Source organism: Indicator indicator, chromosome 1, assembly GCF_027791375.1.
Source record: "Indicator indicator isolate 239-I01 chromosome 1, UM_Iind_1.1, whole genome shotgun sequence".
Lineage (NCBI taxonomy): Eukaryota > Metazoa > Chordata > Aves > Piciformes > Indicatoridae > Indicator > Indicator indicator.
In genome coordinates this window covers 24,433,966-24,452,769 of record NC_072010.1, presented here as the reverse complement: position 1 = coordinate 24,452,769, position 18,804 = coordinate 24,433,966, and the positions used below count along the sequence as shown (strand labels likewise).

At 39.8% G+C, this 18,804-nt stretch overlaps 2 protein-coding genes across 3 annotated transcripts in view; one reads left to right on the top strand and one right to left on the bottom strand.

The window, feature by feature from the left end:
* The first annotated feature begins 234 nt into the window (after positions 1-234).
* Positions 235-1,944, top strand: ZAR1L (zygote arrest 1 like). The gene is made up of 4 exons (XM_054389283.1): positions 235-828; positions 1,153-1,245; positions 1,364-1,438; positions 1,801-1,944. Exons 1-4 carry the CDS (start codon positions 235-237, stop codon positions 1,942-1,944), a joined length of 906 nt encoding a protein of 301 aa, XP_054245258.1.
* Positions 1,945-4,875: 2,931 nt separating this feature from the next.
* Positions 4,876-18,804, bottom strand: part of FRY (FRY microtubule binding protein) — a 169,718-nt gene continuing 155,789 nt past the window's right edge. For both annotated transcript variants that reach the window (XM_054388340.1, XM_054388332.1), the window contains 5 exons: positions 18,040-18,138; positions 17,526-17,609; positions 8,739-8,849; positions 6,477-6,670; positions 4,876-5,903 (listed from right to left, as the gene is read on the bottom strand). In XM_054388340.1, the coding sequence (XP_054244315.1) occupies positions 5,645-5,903; positions 6,477-6,670; positions 8,739-8,849; positions 17,526-17,609; positions 18,040-18,138 (747 nt within the window). In that variant the 3' untranslated portion in view covers positions 4,876-5,644. The remainder of the gene's footprint in view (positions 5,904-6,476; positions 6,671-8,738; positions 8,850-17,525; positions 17,610-18,039; positions 18,139-18,804) is intronic.

The window sequence follows — 18,804 nt, the reverse complement described above, 5'->3', positions numbered from 1 at the left end:
CAGGTGTCCCACACTGCACATGGTCACATATCTGCTGCTGCTTCCACTCATCCACCAGGGAAAAGCTCTGGGGGCTGAGGCGAGGACAAGCCTTTAGCCTTCCCTCCCCCCAGCCACCTCCGCCGGGCTGAGGCCAATTTCCCCATCAATTAGCAGCAATTAGAAGCCACTCTCCAGATAAGATAAAGGCAGGGCAGGGAGACACCCAGGGCTGATTTTTCCGCGGCTATGTTTATGGAGAGCTTTGGCTATCATCCATTCGGCATGTATCAGAGCCTCAGGGGCAGCCTCACGCCAAGCCGCAGCAGGGACCCAACAGTGAAGCAGCCCAGCTGGAAGCAGAGTAAGAGCAGTGGTATCAGCCCCTTCCTCGGGGGACCCTTCGCTCCCAGGCCCTCTGACTACCTGGACAGGTACCGCCAGAGCCAGCTCCAGGCCCTCCTGTCGCAGGTGAGCCCCAGGCTGCCGCCGTGGCTACACCGGGCCAGCACGAAGGAGGTGGGCGTACAGGTGAGCCTGAGGGCCGACGCCGCCGTGCAGTGCTCGCTGGGGCCGCGCACGCTGCCTGTCGGCCGCCCCTCTGCCCTCGGGCCCCGATGGCACCTTGCCTTCTACTCACCCGTGGCCGACGGCCGCCTCTTCGCGCTGCCTGAGGCCACTGGATCCCAGAAGGACAAGGCATCCGAAACGACGCCCGAGAAGCAAAAGGAAGAGGATGGTAGTGGAGAGCAACAGGATGGCCAGGCGGAGGCTGCTGTGCCGAGTGAGGAGACATCAGAGAAACCACGGGAGAACGTCGTAGACGCCAGACGCCGGAATCCCTTCCAGGTGCAATGCTGGAACACCGGGGCTTGAGAGGCTCGGACCCAGGGCAGCTCGTTCTGGGCAAGGAGCGGGTGAGGGGGCGAGCTATAAAGCGAGAAATTGGCACTTTGAGAAGCAGAAGACGCAGTAGTCCTCACCATGGCTGGTGGTTCCCGCTCAAGACCTCACAGCCCCCAGTCCCCAGCTTGGCTGTTCCCAGGCAGTTCTGCTGTCCTTCTTCCAGCAGTGGCGCCTCCGGGCTGTGAAAGCCGGCAGTGTAATGGGGGAGCTGGGTTGGCTCGTGGTAGTGTGCCGGGCGCTGCTCAGTGAACTTTCCTTTCTCGGCAGTTTTTGGAGCAGAAGTATGGTTACTTCCACTGTAAAGACTGCAAGACCAGATGGGAGAGTGCATACGTGTGGTGCATATCTGGAAGCAACAAGGTAGTTAACAAGTAGTTTCTTGCTCCTGTGACAGTTCAGTGTTTTGTCACAAATGTAGGTACCTGTACCAAACACCCTGAGTAAGTCTCTATAGTAACTGACAGCTTTTTTTTGCCAGGTGTACTTCAAGCAGCTCTGTCGCAAATGCCAAAAGGGCTTTAATCCTTATCGAGTAGAAGCAATCCAGTGCCAGGCAAGTTACATATTTATATATCCTGATAAAGCTTCCAGACTATGTAATTTACTGAATTAAGCAATTGTAAACTGTTACTGACTACACGTCTGTCCCTAAATCATATTTCCATGATCTCCTCCCACAAATGGCTTATGCAAATGATTTTCTTTTCATGCGTTGTTATGCCTAGCTACACGTAGGGTAAGGTTTTGTTCTTCTAGGGGAGAAGGCTCTTGCAGCTTAACTCCAGAGGGTTCTTACCACGTGAGCTCTTAAATTTATCAGCCCAGGTGTGTAACTGGGATTAAGGAAAGCTAAATGTCAGTCTAACCTGAAGCCAGCAGCTTTGATCTACTACTAAAAGTGTCTTATTTTTTAAGACCTGCTCAAAGACCCGGTGTTCCTGCCCTCAGAAGAAAAGACACATTGACCTCAAGAGACCTCATCGCCAAGAACTTTGTGGTCGCTGCAAAGGCAAGACGTTGTCCTGTGACAGCACTTACAGCTTCAAATACGTTGTCTGATCTGCATGCCCTCTTTTGTTTTGCACCTTGCACTTTGTCAGTCTCTGGCAATGTTTCAACTTTAGGCTTTTGACCTGGCACTGGATAATGGATAAAGACTTTTGTATTTATAAAGAATCTAACTTCGTTGAAAATATGCTGTGAATAAAGTTCAGTAAAAGTTTGTACTAGTTTGTTACCCCTTAGATCCATCTTGCTAGGATGAAAAAGGAAAGTATATCTGGAAGGAAACTATCTCTTTTCCTAAAGAAAGCAGGTTCTAAGTTTACCTTTAGGGAATGCTAAGATTAAAACTGTGATAGCAAGTGTTGCTCTGAGTCACTCTACTGTGGAAGATGTAAATGTTCTGGAACATAAAGTCTGGGGTAAATGCAGTTGCAAGCATCTCTTCCCTGTGGCTCTGTCAGATACTAAAAATCCACAGGAGTTTGATAAGCAAAGGCCATATGCCAGAATATTATGTCTGTAAGATAGGAATGAAAAGTGTAAGCTTCACCTTTTCCCCAGTGAGAAGGGGAAAAACCTTTTGAGCTGCACTACCTGTGCCTGTAGTGAATTCCTATGACTTAGTGTGTCTTAAAACAGGTAGAACAGGTCTGTACCTTCAATTCATATACAGGGTTGTGCCTCAAATGCTTTCCAGGCATGTAATGTACCTCCAGGGTAGGTGGCTTAAATATAATTGAAGGCAGCAACTGAATGTGGTTTCATGAACACAAAATGTAGTCAGGGCAATACAGCTTGTTCTGTGGTGGAGTATATGGACGTCTACTCTACCTGAAGCTTGAAAATGGTAAGTAAAGCTAGATCATAACATTATAGGTTTTGCTCAAGGTAATGGTTAATGGAGTGCTCTGAGTGGAGTGCAGTAAGTGGCCTGTCCTAGAACCGGTTCTGTCGAACATCTTTACCAGTGACTGGGAAAAGGCAACAGTGTACTTGCCAAATTTGCAGGTGCCATTGAACTAGGGGGACCACTACAAACAGCTGAGAGCAATGCAGTCATTTGGAGGCATCTTAGCTGACTGGAGGAATGGCTCAATAGGAGCTTTATGCTGTTTGGCAGGGAGGAGAGGAAATTCCTACTGAGAGATGGGGATAACCTTTTGCAGTGACACAGATGGGACTGCCTAGCCAGAGTGGCAGCTCACTGGAAAGTGCTTGTGGGGTTTGGTTGGCAGTGAGCCCTTGCAGTGAAGTGCAGCAGTAAGATCCTTGGCTGTGTGAACAGAAGTAGAGGCAGTTGAGGGGGGGAGGAAATGATTGTCGCCCCCCTTACTTGGCACTCACTAGATCAGATCTAGCTGACCACACCTAGTTTTGGGGTCTACATAAGAAAGATATTGATCAACTGTAAAGAGTTCTGTGGAAGCCCACCACACTGGTCACAGGGGTGAAGCATTTGTAAGGAGACATTGAAGGAACTGGGCTTATTTAGCTTGAAGAAGAGAAGACTTCAGGGGGACCTAACAGTACCTGTCAGGTTATGATTATTCAAGAATGAATGGCCTGGCTCTATCTATGTGGCTTATGGTAATAGTCTGAGAGAACACATATATAAAACAAAACAAGCTAGCTTCACGCTTCCCCCTGCCCCATGAGAACAGTTAAGAAGACAAGCTGGCCAGAGGTTGTGTGTTCTCCCTCCCTGAATGTTTTCAAGACTCATCTAGAAAAAGGCCTGAGTAACCTGATCTGATTTTATGGCTGACCCTGCTTCAAAGCAGAGATTGGACTGGATTACCTCCTCAGGTCCCTTGCAACTTGAATTTTACTGTGATTCTGTGATATGTAAAATATCCATGATTTTGCCAAGGGATAGAGCAGAACTCAGCTTCCACCAACCACTAAAATTTTTGCAGAACGCCCAGACTTCAGTTCTGAATACCTTTCAAAAGTGAAATGCATACTGAAATCTGAAGACCTGTAACCGCTGCAGATTATTTTACTCAGAACAATAGCTGTGATTTGCCTTGCATCTATTTTGTACTGCAGATAGGTGTTGCAGAGCTCTGGCCTGCAAAATCAGAAAACCTGTAAACGAAGACAAATCCACCCATTTTATGCATCAGTACAAATATTTTTCAAGAGCTGCATAAAACTTTATGCATTGTGAAAAACAAAAAGGAGACGGCTTCACTGGATTATCAGAGCTGAGGCTGATGCAGGAGCTGGACAGCTCTACAGCATAAGGAAAAAACAACCCCAAACTTCATAAAAACCCAAAGCTGTGTTTTGTTTTTGTTTTTCAGTTATGAAACTGCTTTAGTCAACATACTCTTCCTGGTTAGGTTGTAACTACAGACTGACAAAAAATTCCTTATGTTTCTCATTGGTTTCTTTCAGTGTAATAGATGGTTTCACCATAAATAATGAGAAAGGTGTCTTCAGGGCTGCTCAGCATGGATACCATCTGCAACAGTATATATAGATTCAGACAAGCACACAATCTTCACAACAATACTCTGCTGTGATTATACATAGCTTTTATATTTCAGTTAAATGGATGTACTGATCCAAATATCAACCGAAGTTACTTCACAAAAACGGTTAGGTGTATTTACAGAGTGAATAAGTTACATAGTTGTCAGAATAAAAGTGTCTCAGATGTGCAACAGATTTACATGCATACATTTAACACTGGACAGCAGTTAAATGTAAGAAAAAAAACCCCAACGTACAAGTATGACATTCATATATACATTACAAATAAAACAAGACATCTCTTTAAAGAAACAACATGAGAACTTGCATTTCACGTTAATATTTTTACTTTTTATACTCAAAATTTTATATTAAATAAAAATAATGCATGCATAATAGTTCAAAAGATTTGACTCTGTGATGGGACTTTCTCCTACAAAATGGCAAGTTAAATTAGATCAACCATCCTTTAATAGTATAAATATATTCATAAAAGCAACCCTCTAGTAAAAAGCAGCCAAGGTCCTTAAAAAAAAAAAGAAAACAAAACAAAAAAGAAAACTCTACCAAGACCATTCATGATGTTCAGGGGGGCCTAAGAACAGACCTCTGCAATATGATCCAGTACCTTCAGAGACAGTAGCCTAGTAACATTAGGAAATGTACTTCATAGCAGCTCGTTGTTTTAAGATACAGTAATCATCTTCAAATTACAGTGTACATTGAACTGTAGTCCATTTACAATTTGTTTCATATACACAGGCTCTCAGCTTTTGACCAAGTTTGCAAGCTTCTGTGGCCAGCTTCATTCTGCCCATCTTTCACTCAACCAATTAAGAGGAAAAAAAGGAAAAAAATGTACAAGTTTTTTTTTTTCTTTATTTTTTTAACAAAAAAATATTATTTTGTGAAGGAAACATTGCACTTTTGCCAACCTAAAATTAATTTGCTATAAAGGAAGTATTGTTCAGTGTAGTAGGCTTTGGTATGCAATGGATGTCACTTCTTCAGTAGTGAGTTGCAGTTGCTCAGTGAAATGCTAACCGATTTTTGTGCAACAGAGAACAAAGGATGTTGTCCCAGATGCTCTATGCTACCTTTGTCCTTACAGTATTGCTACACATTTGAAGTTCAGCCCGTATCTTTTTAGAAGAAATCCTAAATGTAACAAGAGTGAGTACAGTTTGACCAAACCTTTGAAAGGCTGAGAAGACATTGAGCCACCTCACTCCAACAGGGCAGCACTCCCAGCTTGAAAGAGGACACAAGAGTCCTGTCAGAGACTTGTGCCGGAAACGCTGGAGTCTGGAAGAAAAGTATTGATGACTCGGTAGCTCTGAGCTCTGCGAATCATATCTCGGATCTCTATATTCAGTTCCATCAATTTGGTACAGATTTCAGTGAGGCTCTGGTTGGAGCCCACCAGTGCATAGGTGCCCGTCTGACCCAAAGTTTGGTGCCGGAAGTAAATGTTCAGTAGTGTCTGGACTTCATCATCAGAGCTACTTCCAAAGATATCATTGGGCCACAAAATCCTGCAATGAAACAGGAAAAGAATGTGCATATCATTATGGGTTTATAAGTACAGATGGACACTAGGTGATACGAGATCTGTAAAAGGAGAACTGACTCTGAAAGGAGAACTCATTTAAAAGCTGAAAGGAACTCACTGTTTTATACTACGCATTTGTTACTCAGACTCTGGTATCAGGCACTGAAACCACATAAAACCCACAATTACTATTATCTACAAAAATACATACCTCTTAAGAATACTCATTCAACTAAGTGCCTGGGCTGAATGTCAGCTGATGGCAGTGATATACACCTGTAAGGAATTAGCTCTAAGATTTTTAAGAGCCTCAAATAAGTACTTTTGATCTACTCAATGTAATTAAACATCCTAACAGGAACAAGCATATGCTTGTTTTACTGACTTGACACTGCTACTTGTGGCACCCTCCTGTAAAAGTTAACAATATCAATACCTCCTCGTAGAAACAAATTAATTATGCTGACAAAGCACATTCCATTTAGTATAAAGTGAGGACGGTGATAAGCACTCTAATAGCACAAAAGTTTAATACAAGCCATAAAGCAACACTTGCCTGCATTCTCTTATTTGCCGGACGGCTTTAACGAGTTCATTGTTTTTCAAACACTCCAGCATGGACTGAATAGCTGCTTCTGTCGAGTTGAATGTGGGCTCAGATTCTGTTGTCAGAGGCTCAGCTGCGATGGCAGCAGTAGCATCCTTAAGATTTTTCTTCAACTCACTCAGTTCTCTTGACATATTTAACAGCTGTTGTGAGGAGAAATATGAGAGATGAGGACTTTCATTCTCCACAGGCACCAAAGGGAGCAGGTATCTCAGGTCTGTTCTTACACTACTATGTTGGATGCACACATTATGGAAAAGACCCCATTTTAAGGGCTTTTCTTGATCGCTGTGCTCTGCACAACATAGAGAACACACAAACTACAGATTGTTAAGCTTTGTGCTTCCTTTAACCCTACGCTGTGCTTTTGGCTTGCTAAAATGCAAAAGCACATCTAATCAATCCTTTATTTCTCTCTCCTGTTACTTGTTCATATCATAGCAGACAAGTTTATGAAAGCATATTTTTTCCTAGCAATGATGTTGTTATTTATTTACAAAACACATGCAGGTTTGGATAGGATTAACAGACAAACAGGAACTGCATAAGTTAATATGTGAAAAGACTCATAAATAATTCATTAAGTGCACAGTTAATTCCTGAAGATCTACCTTTTCATTCTCCTGCATGCTAAAAGTAACCAGTCACATAAGCCAACAATGGAACTTCCTTTAAATACTAGTTTGTGGCTCCAGCAAAATATGTGGATTTTATGGTGAAACATGAGCTATTTCTCATGTTATTGTTTCTCAGTTTATTTATAACAATCTAACAAAAAACATAACTACGAAGTAGAGTTACAGAAAACGATCCTCTTATAAAGAACACAAAATACTTCCAATATTTACAGTACTGTAAGACTAGATGCCTACTGCCCTATCTTCTCTTAAAAGTGAACAGATCAATCACATTATAAGCTTCTGTTCAGAACAGTTCCTTAAGACCAAGTACTCATATACCTGCTACAGAATATCTGATAAACCAAACCATGTCCATTCATAGAGAATCTGTGAACTACTAGAAACTGTAAGAAAATACATTTTAGTATTTGAAATTTTGTTCTACAGCTACAAGCAAAGTACAGTAACTTCTACTCCTCAATACTTTAAAATACATACAATTTAGCTGGAGAAAAATATGTAAGGAACAAGAAGTTATTCTACTACCTTTCTTTAAATTGTGATCATTTAACTTAAAGCGATCACCTCAAAGATAGTTTGAAGTATTACATATTTTATGGAATTGCTGAAAATAAACTTGACTAGAAGTATTGTTCTTGTGTTTTAAAGTAAGATACATAGATTTATGTAAAACCAGAAAGCTATTTGGGTCAAAAGTGACAGGGTGAAAAATATTTAAAGAAGCAAGCTTGTAAAAATCACAGAACTAAAAGAACTTATGCCATTAAGGTATTTAGTTAATGATGTTTTAAAAACAGATTTAATACTCTTTAGAAACATTAAACTAATTTTGATTTATTTATCCAGAGAACGAGATTGGGGAGTATATCTGCAGACAAAATATAAAGTAGTTTTACACAACACACCTTTTGCTTGCTCAGATGTAAGTGGACGCAAAACTATTTAATAACTTTGTCAAAACCCACTGCAGATATTTCTACTATAATGCCCATGCAACTGAGACAGTCTATATGGCTGGAAATTACAATACATTATTCCAGCATAACCCCTAATTTTGCATCTGTATTAAGATTCATTTACCAAATGATTTTGTTACTGTCATGCTAATGAATGCTCCTGATGTAAGTGTCTCCACAGATTTCAGAGAGTATCAGTCATGATCTGGGAAAATGATACTTTCTCTCTCTGAGTGAAAAAGTCTCATTTTCCCTAAAAAATGAAGGCCTCAATTAAAATAAAAATAAATCACTTGCAGGCATTCACACAGTGTGAGCCCTCCCTGCATGCAAAGTGTGTGAGTGAAGATTTCATATATCATTCTAATTTGCTACCACTGACTGAAATGATCCTTGAAGACCAAATGTGTGAAAGATTGCAGTCTCTGAGAGTCAATTACAAAACCCCCAACATGGTGACCGCAGATGCTGCCGTACTGAAGGGTTTTGTCAGCAGATTTATATTTGTAGTTTATATATACAGTTTAATCTTTGGTGAGCATCCATAGAAATAAAAATAAAACACGAAAGTAAAGTGATATTTTCAGTGTAAGACTTTGTAGTTTTTCACATACCTCTGGCATGGAACTGACTTCATGCACTTGTCCAATAAGTTTACAGTAGGACTGAAAAAGCAACAGCAGCTGGAAATGCAGTTTATATAACCTCTGACACAGTTCCAATTGCTAAGGAAAGATTTGTAGAAGAAGATATAATTATTAAAGATCAGTGAGTTGGGATAACTGACATAGTTCAGCTTTTCAGAAACATTATTTTACTGAAGCATGATCACACTATTTCAGAAAACAAGTTATATACAACATTGAAAATCAAAATCATAATGGCTAGCTTTCATGTAGCACACATCAGCATCAATCTCAAAGCAGTTTATATAAATTATCTTCACTGTCTCCAATTTGCAGCTGGAAAGCAGAAGCAGAATATGGGGGAAATGACTTTGCTGCATAGAACATAAAACTCCTTAAAACTACAGAGAGGATGAAAACCCCAGAGAGAAGTGATGAAGTAGTTGTCCAGGAGGGTCAAAGCTCCTGCCTGCTTCTCTGAGGGGAGAAGAAGAGAGGCCATAAATCCAGCCAGGAGCAGGAAGGAGGAAACAACAGCTCTACAACTTAAACCTCAGTTCATGCGTTTTCCACCATCTTAAAGAAACTATACAATAGATAGATGGGGTTTAATATCTAAGAGGACATCTGACTTCTACAATTTATTTTCACAGATTAAGTAGATACTGTTCTATGAATATGGAGTTGTTTCTTCCAGTGTAATGTGCAGCACCATACAAAAGGTGTCAGACACGTTGAAGTAACATGCAATGAGCACATCTGTCAGAGAAGTCAAGTTAATATGGTCCTGCTATCTGTGTTTCTGTTAGGAGGGGGAATCTTGTGGTTCCACAACTGGATCATAGTGGGGAAGGGAGGAATATTTAATCTCTGGCGAAATTCTGCAAGTGTACCTCAAGAGGCCTCCTGACCCTTTGGCAAGAAAGCCTTGCAAACTTCAAACCCTATTTGATTTGTCTTCTCTTAGATAAACAGTGACCAAGAGTGGGCCCAGTGATGTTTCCATTTGCCTGGAGGAAGTGGAGCAGAGTTCCCTGTCAAATGTGGCAGAAGGAAGCAGCAGCTATTAATGTCTTTGCTTCCTTAAAGCATTTCATATATGCTTAGCTACTAGCATGTACTTCAGCTATTTGCTGAACTGGGGGTCTGTGCAAATGCCAGCACAAATACCAATGAAACGTATTTTAAAAACATTATGGATGTTAATTTAACTGAAGTGTTTATTTACATATAGTTCAATATTGAAGTGCCAAGGTTTATATTAATAAGCCCAAGTTAGAACCATGTCCTTCCAGTTCCCAAAATTTCTGTACCAGCCAAAGATGAGGAGCTGAGGTCAAACAAGACGTTCTTTGGCAAAAATCAGCTTTGTTCATTAGGGAGGGGTGGACACCAACTACCCTGTTGTGAAGAGTCATCCAAGGGCACTGCCAAAAGCAGGTAGAGTTAGTCTCCTTCTGAAGGAGTTTTATGGTGGAGAATGCCAAGCCAGCAGGTATCCACCCGGCAGGGTTTGTCCTGCCGAAGGCCAAGAAGACCTCACACCTCAGTGTTGGTGCCACAGCAGCAGAGTTCAGCACTGTAAATTGGGCTAGTCTGAGCTCTGTGCTGTGATGGATAACCTGTTTCTAGTATCTGAGTTGGTGTGTTTAATGTTGGTTACTGGTAAGCAGCGTCAGAGTGTTCCTGCCCTAAATGGGAGGGAGGAATCCCACCAAAACTGACACGGTAACACCCACAGGAGATGAAGGAAGTCGCAGCAGATCTGTGATGGGGAATGGATGTGTGACCTGCTAGGTCAGAACTAATGTGAGCAGGAACAAAACCTATTGGTGGCCAAGAGGATGCAGAAGCAGGGAATGAGGGACACTGCCTGTTAAATAAACCTGTCCAGAGGCCATTGTCCGTAAATCAGGCTATGGAGCACTGCCAATCTTGCATCTGTGTGGCTAAATGTTCTCATCCCAAATAAAGACTGACTGTTTAGACAGGACCTCCTGGAAGTGTCTTCTGGCTTCTGTCTTCTCTCAAACCACGCTTGGGAATGTTAAGGGCTGGCTGGTGCCCAAGCCAGGAAAGGTGCTGACTGGTCATCCCCAGTGCTGGCCCATGGCCATGTACACTTGCTCTCTGGTCAATTTGAGTTCACCAGCAGGGACAGTGAGGATCAAATTAATTCTATTCAAATTTTGGAGAACTGGCAATACTACATAGCAGTTAAATGCACAAGTACTTGAAGTTGTCACAAGGAGTCAAAAATCAACAGAAAACCAGGACATGGTATAACAATTAAAAAAAAAAATTAAAAATATCTCACGATAGCTTGGCATGTAACACAATTTTTTAAACTCTGTTCACAACAATATGATAGAATCATGTAGAATAGTTTGGGTTGGGAGGAATCTCCAAAGGTCATCCAGTCCAACCCCCTGCCCCGCAGTGAGCCTCTACTAGATCAGGTTACCCACAGCCCTGTTGAGCGCAGCCTTGAATATCTTTTAACCCTTCTGGCTGCTAACCTGAATGAAGACAAACTAATGCCCACCTGAAGACTGAAGATCAATTCACTCAGTATTTAGTTACTATATCAAGCAACTCTTTTTTTTTTTTTTTTCCTGAATAAGCATTAGAAACAAATAATGGTGAAACTATTAATCAGCATAAACTATTTTAAAGATAACTGGCAACTATATATTTTAGGTTTGCATTAGGACAAACTGAAGATTATGAATTTTAAAATAACAATTTTTTAAATCTTCCACTCTAGCATATTCTATCAATTCAAAGGCTTGATTTAAAATAAATAAACAATTGTGAATGACTCTTTAAAACAGCATATGAAGGTGTCAGAATTTTGGCAGAATTTTAGATTTCACAAAACACACCTTAGTAAATTATTTTCATCACTGCATGTAGGACCACATACTCTACAGGAAAATTATAGTAAAAAGAAAAACATGCTTAGAAGTAAAACAGTAAAATTGGGGTGTATTAGTCCATCTACAGATGGACAAAGAAAAGGAAAGAACTTCAACTTACTGCAAGAGATTCCATTTGCTACACAGCAAGCATGGCACAGGAGAAAAGGAAAGGAAAGAAAGTATAGCATCAGTGTAATGCATGCAATAGGAAGCACAGCCCATCTTTAATAGCAAAACTTGTCAGCAGTATTAGCAATGCTTGCCTCAACCTGGTAACTGGTTGGAAACATCACAGACAACATGCACAGCATTCTCAATAAAATCAAGCTTTAATTCTAATTGAAAATTACAGTCTAAATAGCCTCATTAAGGTCTTCAGATTTATTAGTTTTTATTTGTCCCACTCAGTAGCTCAGGAACTTAGATTGAAATCGTGTTAGAAAACTCTTGAAATAATACTTTTATTTAAATTGGCTCTGTTATTAAAAAAGATCTTATACTGCAAAGTACTTGAAAAAACGGACAAGGTTTTCAAGTGATGAACAGAACTGAACTTTGTTATTTATAACTATTTTGATATTTACAATTATTATTTACATTACTAGTTTGGGATGTAATAGATCTAATGAAATTTCCAGGATAATCTTTGTGACTGCTGGGTTCATTACTTGGCACATTACAATGGAAATATTTTCCATATAGCTTTTAAGTTACGGCTACTGCAAGAAAAAAAATCGAAATCCATCCAGTTTGGTTTCACTGAGTGGCAATGCCACAATTGGAGACATCTTTGTGTTCCTTCCCCTCACTAGTAATGATTCACTGATTCGTAATTCTGGAACCACTAAAAGGTCAGTGTAGGTGCTGTTGCAATAGTAAAAAAATTCTAATTGACCTACATTATCAAAGATTAAGGGACTATCTTCTTTCCTCAAAAAATAAGTGTTCCTCTTTTCTGTGCCAAGAACTAACATTCGCACTGTGTACATGTAATGCAGCTTTCCTTATTTTATATGTTTTATGCTCTCATACATTTTAGATGAACAGAGTCATCATGTAAATGCTGTAGGTAACCAACACAATGACATCTGCCCAGTTACAACCTGATGTCAGTGCATATGCACACAGTGTTAATAAACATCTGGAATTCTTATTAAAATTATTTACCTTATCATCAATACAAGGGCAGCAAACAGAAATGTCAAATAATGCTAACTTTGTGCAACCTAACAAAATTTTTCAGTCTGGCTTCTCTCCATGGGCATGGGTATTAAAAGACATATGACAAGTATTGTCCCAAACCCTGCACTACTCTTCTATAAAACCATGACAAACTAAGCTTTGAGCTCTTGTGCTCTTTTACACCTTTAACATTGCTTAAATAACTTTTTTTCTTGTGTTTGATACTCTTGATAAAATTCCTCTTTATCTTGGCTTCCATACAGTTGATATAAATTAAGCTCTGCAAAGGTAAATTCAAGATAAGAAAGCAAGAGCAGACAGATCACAATACTCTAGTAAATTCACAGGTGTGCTGGCTTGTGTTCTTCAAATCTTGTTTGTTTAGCATGCGACCAAATTTCATTTGGACTTTCAAACATATTGGAATCCACTTATAATTTCTAATTTGCCATGGAATTTACTTTAAGGAAGAGGGTGGGTGGGAGAAGGAGCAAATCAGTGAATTCCATGGTCTTTTGTGGTCTTCCCTCCCCCCCCCCGCCCAATTTCCAAAACCAGGGCAAGCAAGGAGGTGGGTGGGGAAAAAAAAAAAAAAGAAAAAGGGAAAAAGGGAAGGGGTTTCACATTACATGAAAAAAACACCTTCTTCACTTAAAAGAAAATACATTGGGTACAAAATCTCCCTAAACTACTGATGTTCAACTCCATATTGCTTTACAGTTTCAAGATTGTTACTTATCTCCCTCTCTCTTTCAGCACAAAATGAATTATTCCTTGGAAGTTGAAAAGACACTAATTGTTGAACCAAGTGACACTTCTTTTAGTCCTCAACAGCAAGGGTGCAGGTGGAATGATCCTAAACATCTTCTCAGTTTCTTGTTTACCTCCTATAGTAAGGGGCACGGTATTGTAGATTTGTTAATAGTCACTACACAATCAGTGGTTTGCAGCTAGTAAATGATACACCTAAGGAGGACACACCAACCGGTTTTTATTGAGACAGAGATTAGCAGATCGGGGAGATAGAAAGGTAACAATCTTTAGGCCTTCTTGCTTTATCAAGGAATTGTTTTTACAGGCTGAAAAGAGGTGAGAATCACACAATGATTTCTTCAGACAAAACCCCTTTGGTGCCAACAGTAATTTCTTGGCACAGGAGAGTCTCACTGTAATAAAATAACTGCTGTGTGCAACCCTTACCTGTCTGAGAGAAAAAGGGAGGTAAAGCATATGCTGCCCATTATTAAATATCCACTGGACTTGAAGGGTAGTAGAAATTACTCCATCCAGAGAAATCTAAACCAGGTCTGTGTTCTTCCTTTAGAAAAGCTGCCTACCCAGACCAATTCGACCACATTGTCAATCCATGGATTAGTCAAACAGCAGTGAGATAACTGTCAAACAGCATCGATTAGTCCAACAGCAGTGAGATATTGATTATCAAGAATTTCTAACTTAACAGTGAGACGCGCTGTGCCTTCAGCTTTACTGTAACCACCTCTAGATGACTATGGTCCCAAGAGGTACACGTCTAGTCTTATTGGTGGCCTAGAGTACTTGAACCTTTAGCCACAGGGAAATTCATAACAATAGGTACATTCTCAATGTTTTGGTCAAATCTTTTTGGGGTGGAGTGTGTTTTAAATACTAGTTAACAATTTGAGTTTGCAAAACCTATATCCATTATCTCCAGGTGAGCTCTGGGATGAGAAATGTTTAAGAAAGGTATTTACTGATTTTGGACTTAAACTGTCTCATTTGGATACTTATTTCAATTATCAGTGCTAACTGACAAGAAAAATAGGGTCTTCCATGTATTTCTCTTCTTCTAACAACCAACCAACAAAAATCCCCAAACAAAAGTGATCTTTGACTGGATTAAAAAAAAAAATCCCTGTTCAATACAGTTGAGAATGTACTCATACTTGTACTCATTTAAGACCGATACACCTGGACAGACAGCGTCATAGTATGTGCAGTTGTCTGTAAATTGACTCCTGTGTCCTTGTCACCCCGTTGCTCAAAGTAGCATCAAAGCTTCCAAATCACAGACATATCCAAATCATGTAGACTGCTGCAAGGATAAGGCAAGGAAAGATATTCTGGGACATGAAGCTTCTACTCAATCTCAGAAAAGTTCCTATCTCTAGTAGCTGACCTAGACAACTTCTATTCAAGCTTCTTTGATGTCAGAATAAGCAATTTCTGCCTTTGTCCATTTTCAGTAACAGTCACAATGGTCAACAAATTATGTGTAATTATTTTGAAGTAAGATCTGATTAGAGAAACTGGTGCCAAGCCAATTATCAGCATCAGCAGGCATGTGTGATGCAATTGCTTGTGCTAGTGATGAATTTGGTCTCATGTCTGCCTCATCTGTAGACAGGACTATTTTCATCTCAAGCTTTTCACCAGGTGGGAGTTGTGAGAATCTAAGATTTCTTCCTTCTGTAGAGTAAGGTGTTGATTTTTCTTCCTTACAATAACTTCTGAATCTTTTCCAGAAGCAGCCTGGCTTTGTGCTTAAGTAAGGAATTTTTTTAGGCTAGAAGTTTTCAGTGGAATTTCAGGGCCTAGTCTAACCCTCAATGACTAAGTACTTAGTCAGGCTCTCTTATGACCACCACTATAAGACACTTTTTATTCCTTCTACACTTATTAGATTCTTTAGTCTTTCAGATTAAAGGAGGAAAGGAAAGATAAAACAAATACTTGCAGCTGTGGAGTAATTTGTTTTTTGTTGTTCTTTCCTAATCGTACTCCCTTGGTTTCCCTGGACTCTTCCTCCCATCACAATTCTGTCGAATGAACAGAATGTTCCTTTGGCAAGAGCTGCTCTGACTGACAGGTGAATGAGAAGAGCAGGAAAGAAATCTGCCTGCAGATCAAAGACCTACTGTCCTGTCAACTTCCAAGGAATAACGTTTTGTGGGATGAAGGAATAACACTGGGGAGAGATTAGGGGTTCCTGCAGGAGTGTGAAGCCCTCTTCTCAGTGTGATAAGCAATTAAGAATACTAACCCCAGCTTCACAAAACACATTTATTTCTGAAGCAGAATTTTTAAAAGCCCCTGCACAAGTGGAAGACGACATTTACTAATTGCTAGATATGTTTAGACCAGTTATGTGAGCTCACATCTCAATTTATGTAGATTATCAGCAGGATGTGTGATCCTCTATCCCTCTTTACTGGTCTCCAAAGGAGGGATTAAGAGGATAAGTTAAATTGTATACATCAGGTATGTAGCATTACAGTCTGAGGTGACTCTTCAGGGTGTTCTGCATCAGTTGAAGAGTAGGCCCATGCATGTTCCAATAGTTATGCCTCCCTACATATACTTTACATATACTTTACTTCCCTCTCCTGATGCACTTGCAGGAGAGGTATTAGCATGTATTCAAGATCTTTCTTTTTTTGTATTTGAGAATAGCTCACTTGTAAGAGTGAACGGGGAAGCTGCAGTTACAGAAGAGACAGTATCTTCTTTAAATGCATTGGAAGGTGTCTGTAACTTTCTGGTGTCAATGCCAGGTAAGGGAAGATTGAAGAGTTTTCCCACTGCCTGTGATTGCAGCCACAGGATATATTAGCAAATTAGAATTGCTAATAAGGTCAAGGAAGCCAAAATGCAGGCATGGCAAGGATTTGGGATTCTTGGGAAATAGTTTTAAAATTAAAAAAAAAAAATTAAAAAAGGGAATTCAAAGACAGGAAGACAAATACAAAGAAGTAGGAAAGTGGTTGAGATAAACCCAAAAGAAAATAAAGTGAATTAGGGGAAAAGACAAACTGAAGCCAACAGAAGAATAAACCTAGGTATTTGAAAAAACAGTTGTTACGACAGGCAACTGCAACTGTGTGATCTGAAGATTTCATCATTATCTTTTATAAGTTAAAATACATGGAAAGAGGAGATGTTTCTGCTTCCTGATTTTGGCTAATTTTCTCCATCCCCCTCTTTTTGCCACCTCTCCATTCTTTTTCCTCCAAAACGAAAAAAAAACCATAAAATAACATTTCTACGAAGATATCAGCTGTTTTGTATACAAAGTGTACCAGGTAATAGGAATGCCTGCTGATGGTGCCAATTTCTGAAAAGACTGATTTCTTAACTGGAGTCAACACTATATATATATGTATATATACATATATATTTACACATATGCATGTAGAACTTCTGTGCAAAAGTGATAGAGATATTTTGCCTTAGCTATATATGACTATCTACAGCATAAATTATTTTACTGGCTATTTTATAGTCATTAAAGTGTATTTCAAGCAGGTAAGTCTTGCTGGGGGGCAGACAGAGCCTGTAACAGCTGTAGATAAAATAGGTGTAATGCGGAAGCACAGCACACCAGCAGTGACTTTCAGACGCACTGTGCTGTGTGAAACTGCTGCAGCAATGTCTTCCTAGAAGGGAAAGTGCACACAACCCAGGCAGGGTTAGCTCTGCTTCCTCATCTAAACTAGGAAGGCAGAAATATTGCCTTTTCCTGTGGCCAGGCAACAAAACCGAGGCAATAACAATACCTTCAAGCCTTAAGTGTGAAAACTGGATTATTTCCAAGCCCAGCAGAGAGAAGTACAGCAGACTCTTGTGGGTCCAAGAACAAGATGTATCATACATGTCACTTTACAGGACAGAAGTAATACTGCTCATTCGTTACCTTCTCTTCTGAGTCTCCTGGCTGGCACGTAATAACTCCGTCTCGTGAGCCCCCAGCAAACGTTGCTTTGCAGTTTGCAAGCCACTGTTTTCAGAGAGAAATTAAAAGAAGGTATGAATAAAGCAGTTTCACAGCACAGCATGTAAACAAATAAAAATTTGCAATTACACTTATCCACATAGACTACAATAATTTGCTTTGACTGTAATTCAAAAAGTGTAGTCTTGATTTCCATTAGTATTTGAATTGCATAAACCAAGAAAATAAATTAATAACCAAACAGGAGAAAGAAGAGAACAGAAATATAAAAGATGCCAGTGTTTCTAAGATTAAGGATACAACAGCTAATTTTTTAGTTTATATGTTCAGGGTGAAATATTTAATGAATCCAGTATCTGAAACATGTTTTTCTACTGAATATTAGTTTAGACAGATCTGAATGTATCTGTAGTCTCCTGACATAGCATAAATATAGACAGGTACAAAACCAAGAACATAACATACTCCAGCATACCGAGAGTGTTGCTTCTTTCCTGTTGTTGTACGTGTCCAAGTACTCCTGCAGTTCTAGAACACTGAACTTCAGCTTCTCAAGAAGGCCACAAGACAGTAGCTGGAGAAATTAAATCAGAAAGTCTAGTAAATATCACTATAAAAGAATAAAAATATTAGCAGAGGAGAAAGCACAGTAAATATCTTGCAAAAGAATACTTAGATTTAGATACTAACACTGAAAAATACTTGTATGCAAAAATATGCATAAATAGAATACTATACTGAAAACTCAACAGCAAAAGTTGCATCTATGACAATGAGGAATGGAAATTGTGTTCTGTGTTCAACAGCTTTGCAGAAGAATTCCCTAAAATAAAAGTACTGCACAAAGCTTAATTAGCTGATCTCCACAGCTCTCTGATGATGCGAGGAACAGCTCTTCTATGGTCACAATAGTTGGTCCAAGATTACACATTGCAAGTTCCCACCTCTATACTTCTGTGTGAAGCCACACAGTCCTGATACTGCTGGATAAATAAGGGCCAGAATGAAAATAACGGGAAGGGCCATCTCATTCACTCCTTAATATGTATTTTTATCACCTATCTCACATCAGAGTTGACTGAAAGGAAACCACTAAACATATTACCACCTTTCATGCCAAACTATGCTAAAAATAGCTTCTCCTTTTCCATTTGTGGAGCCAACCAAGTCTGGTGGGCATCTGCTTTATATTGGTTTTTCATACACAGGCTCAACACATCATAACTGTTCTATGATTCTA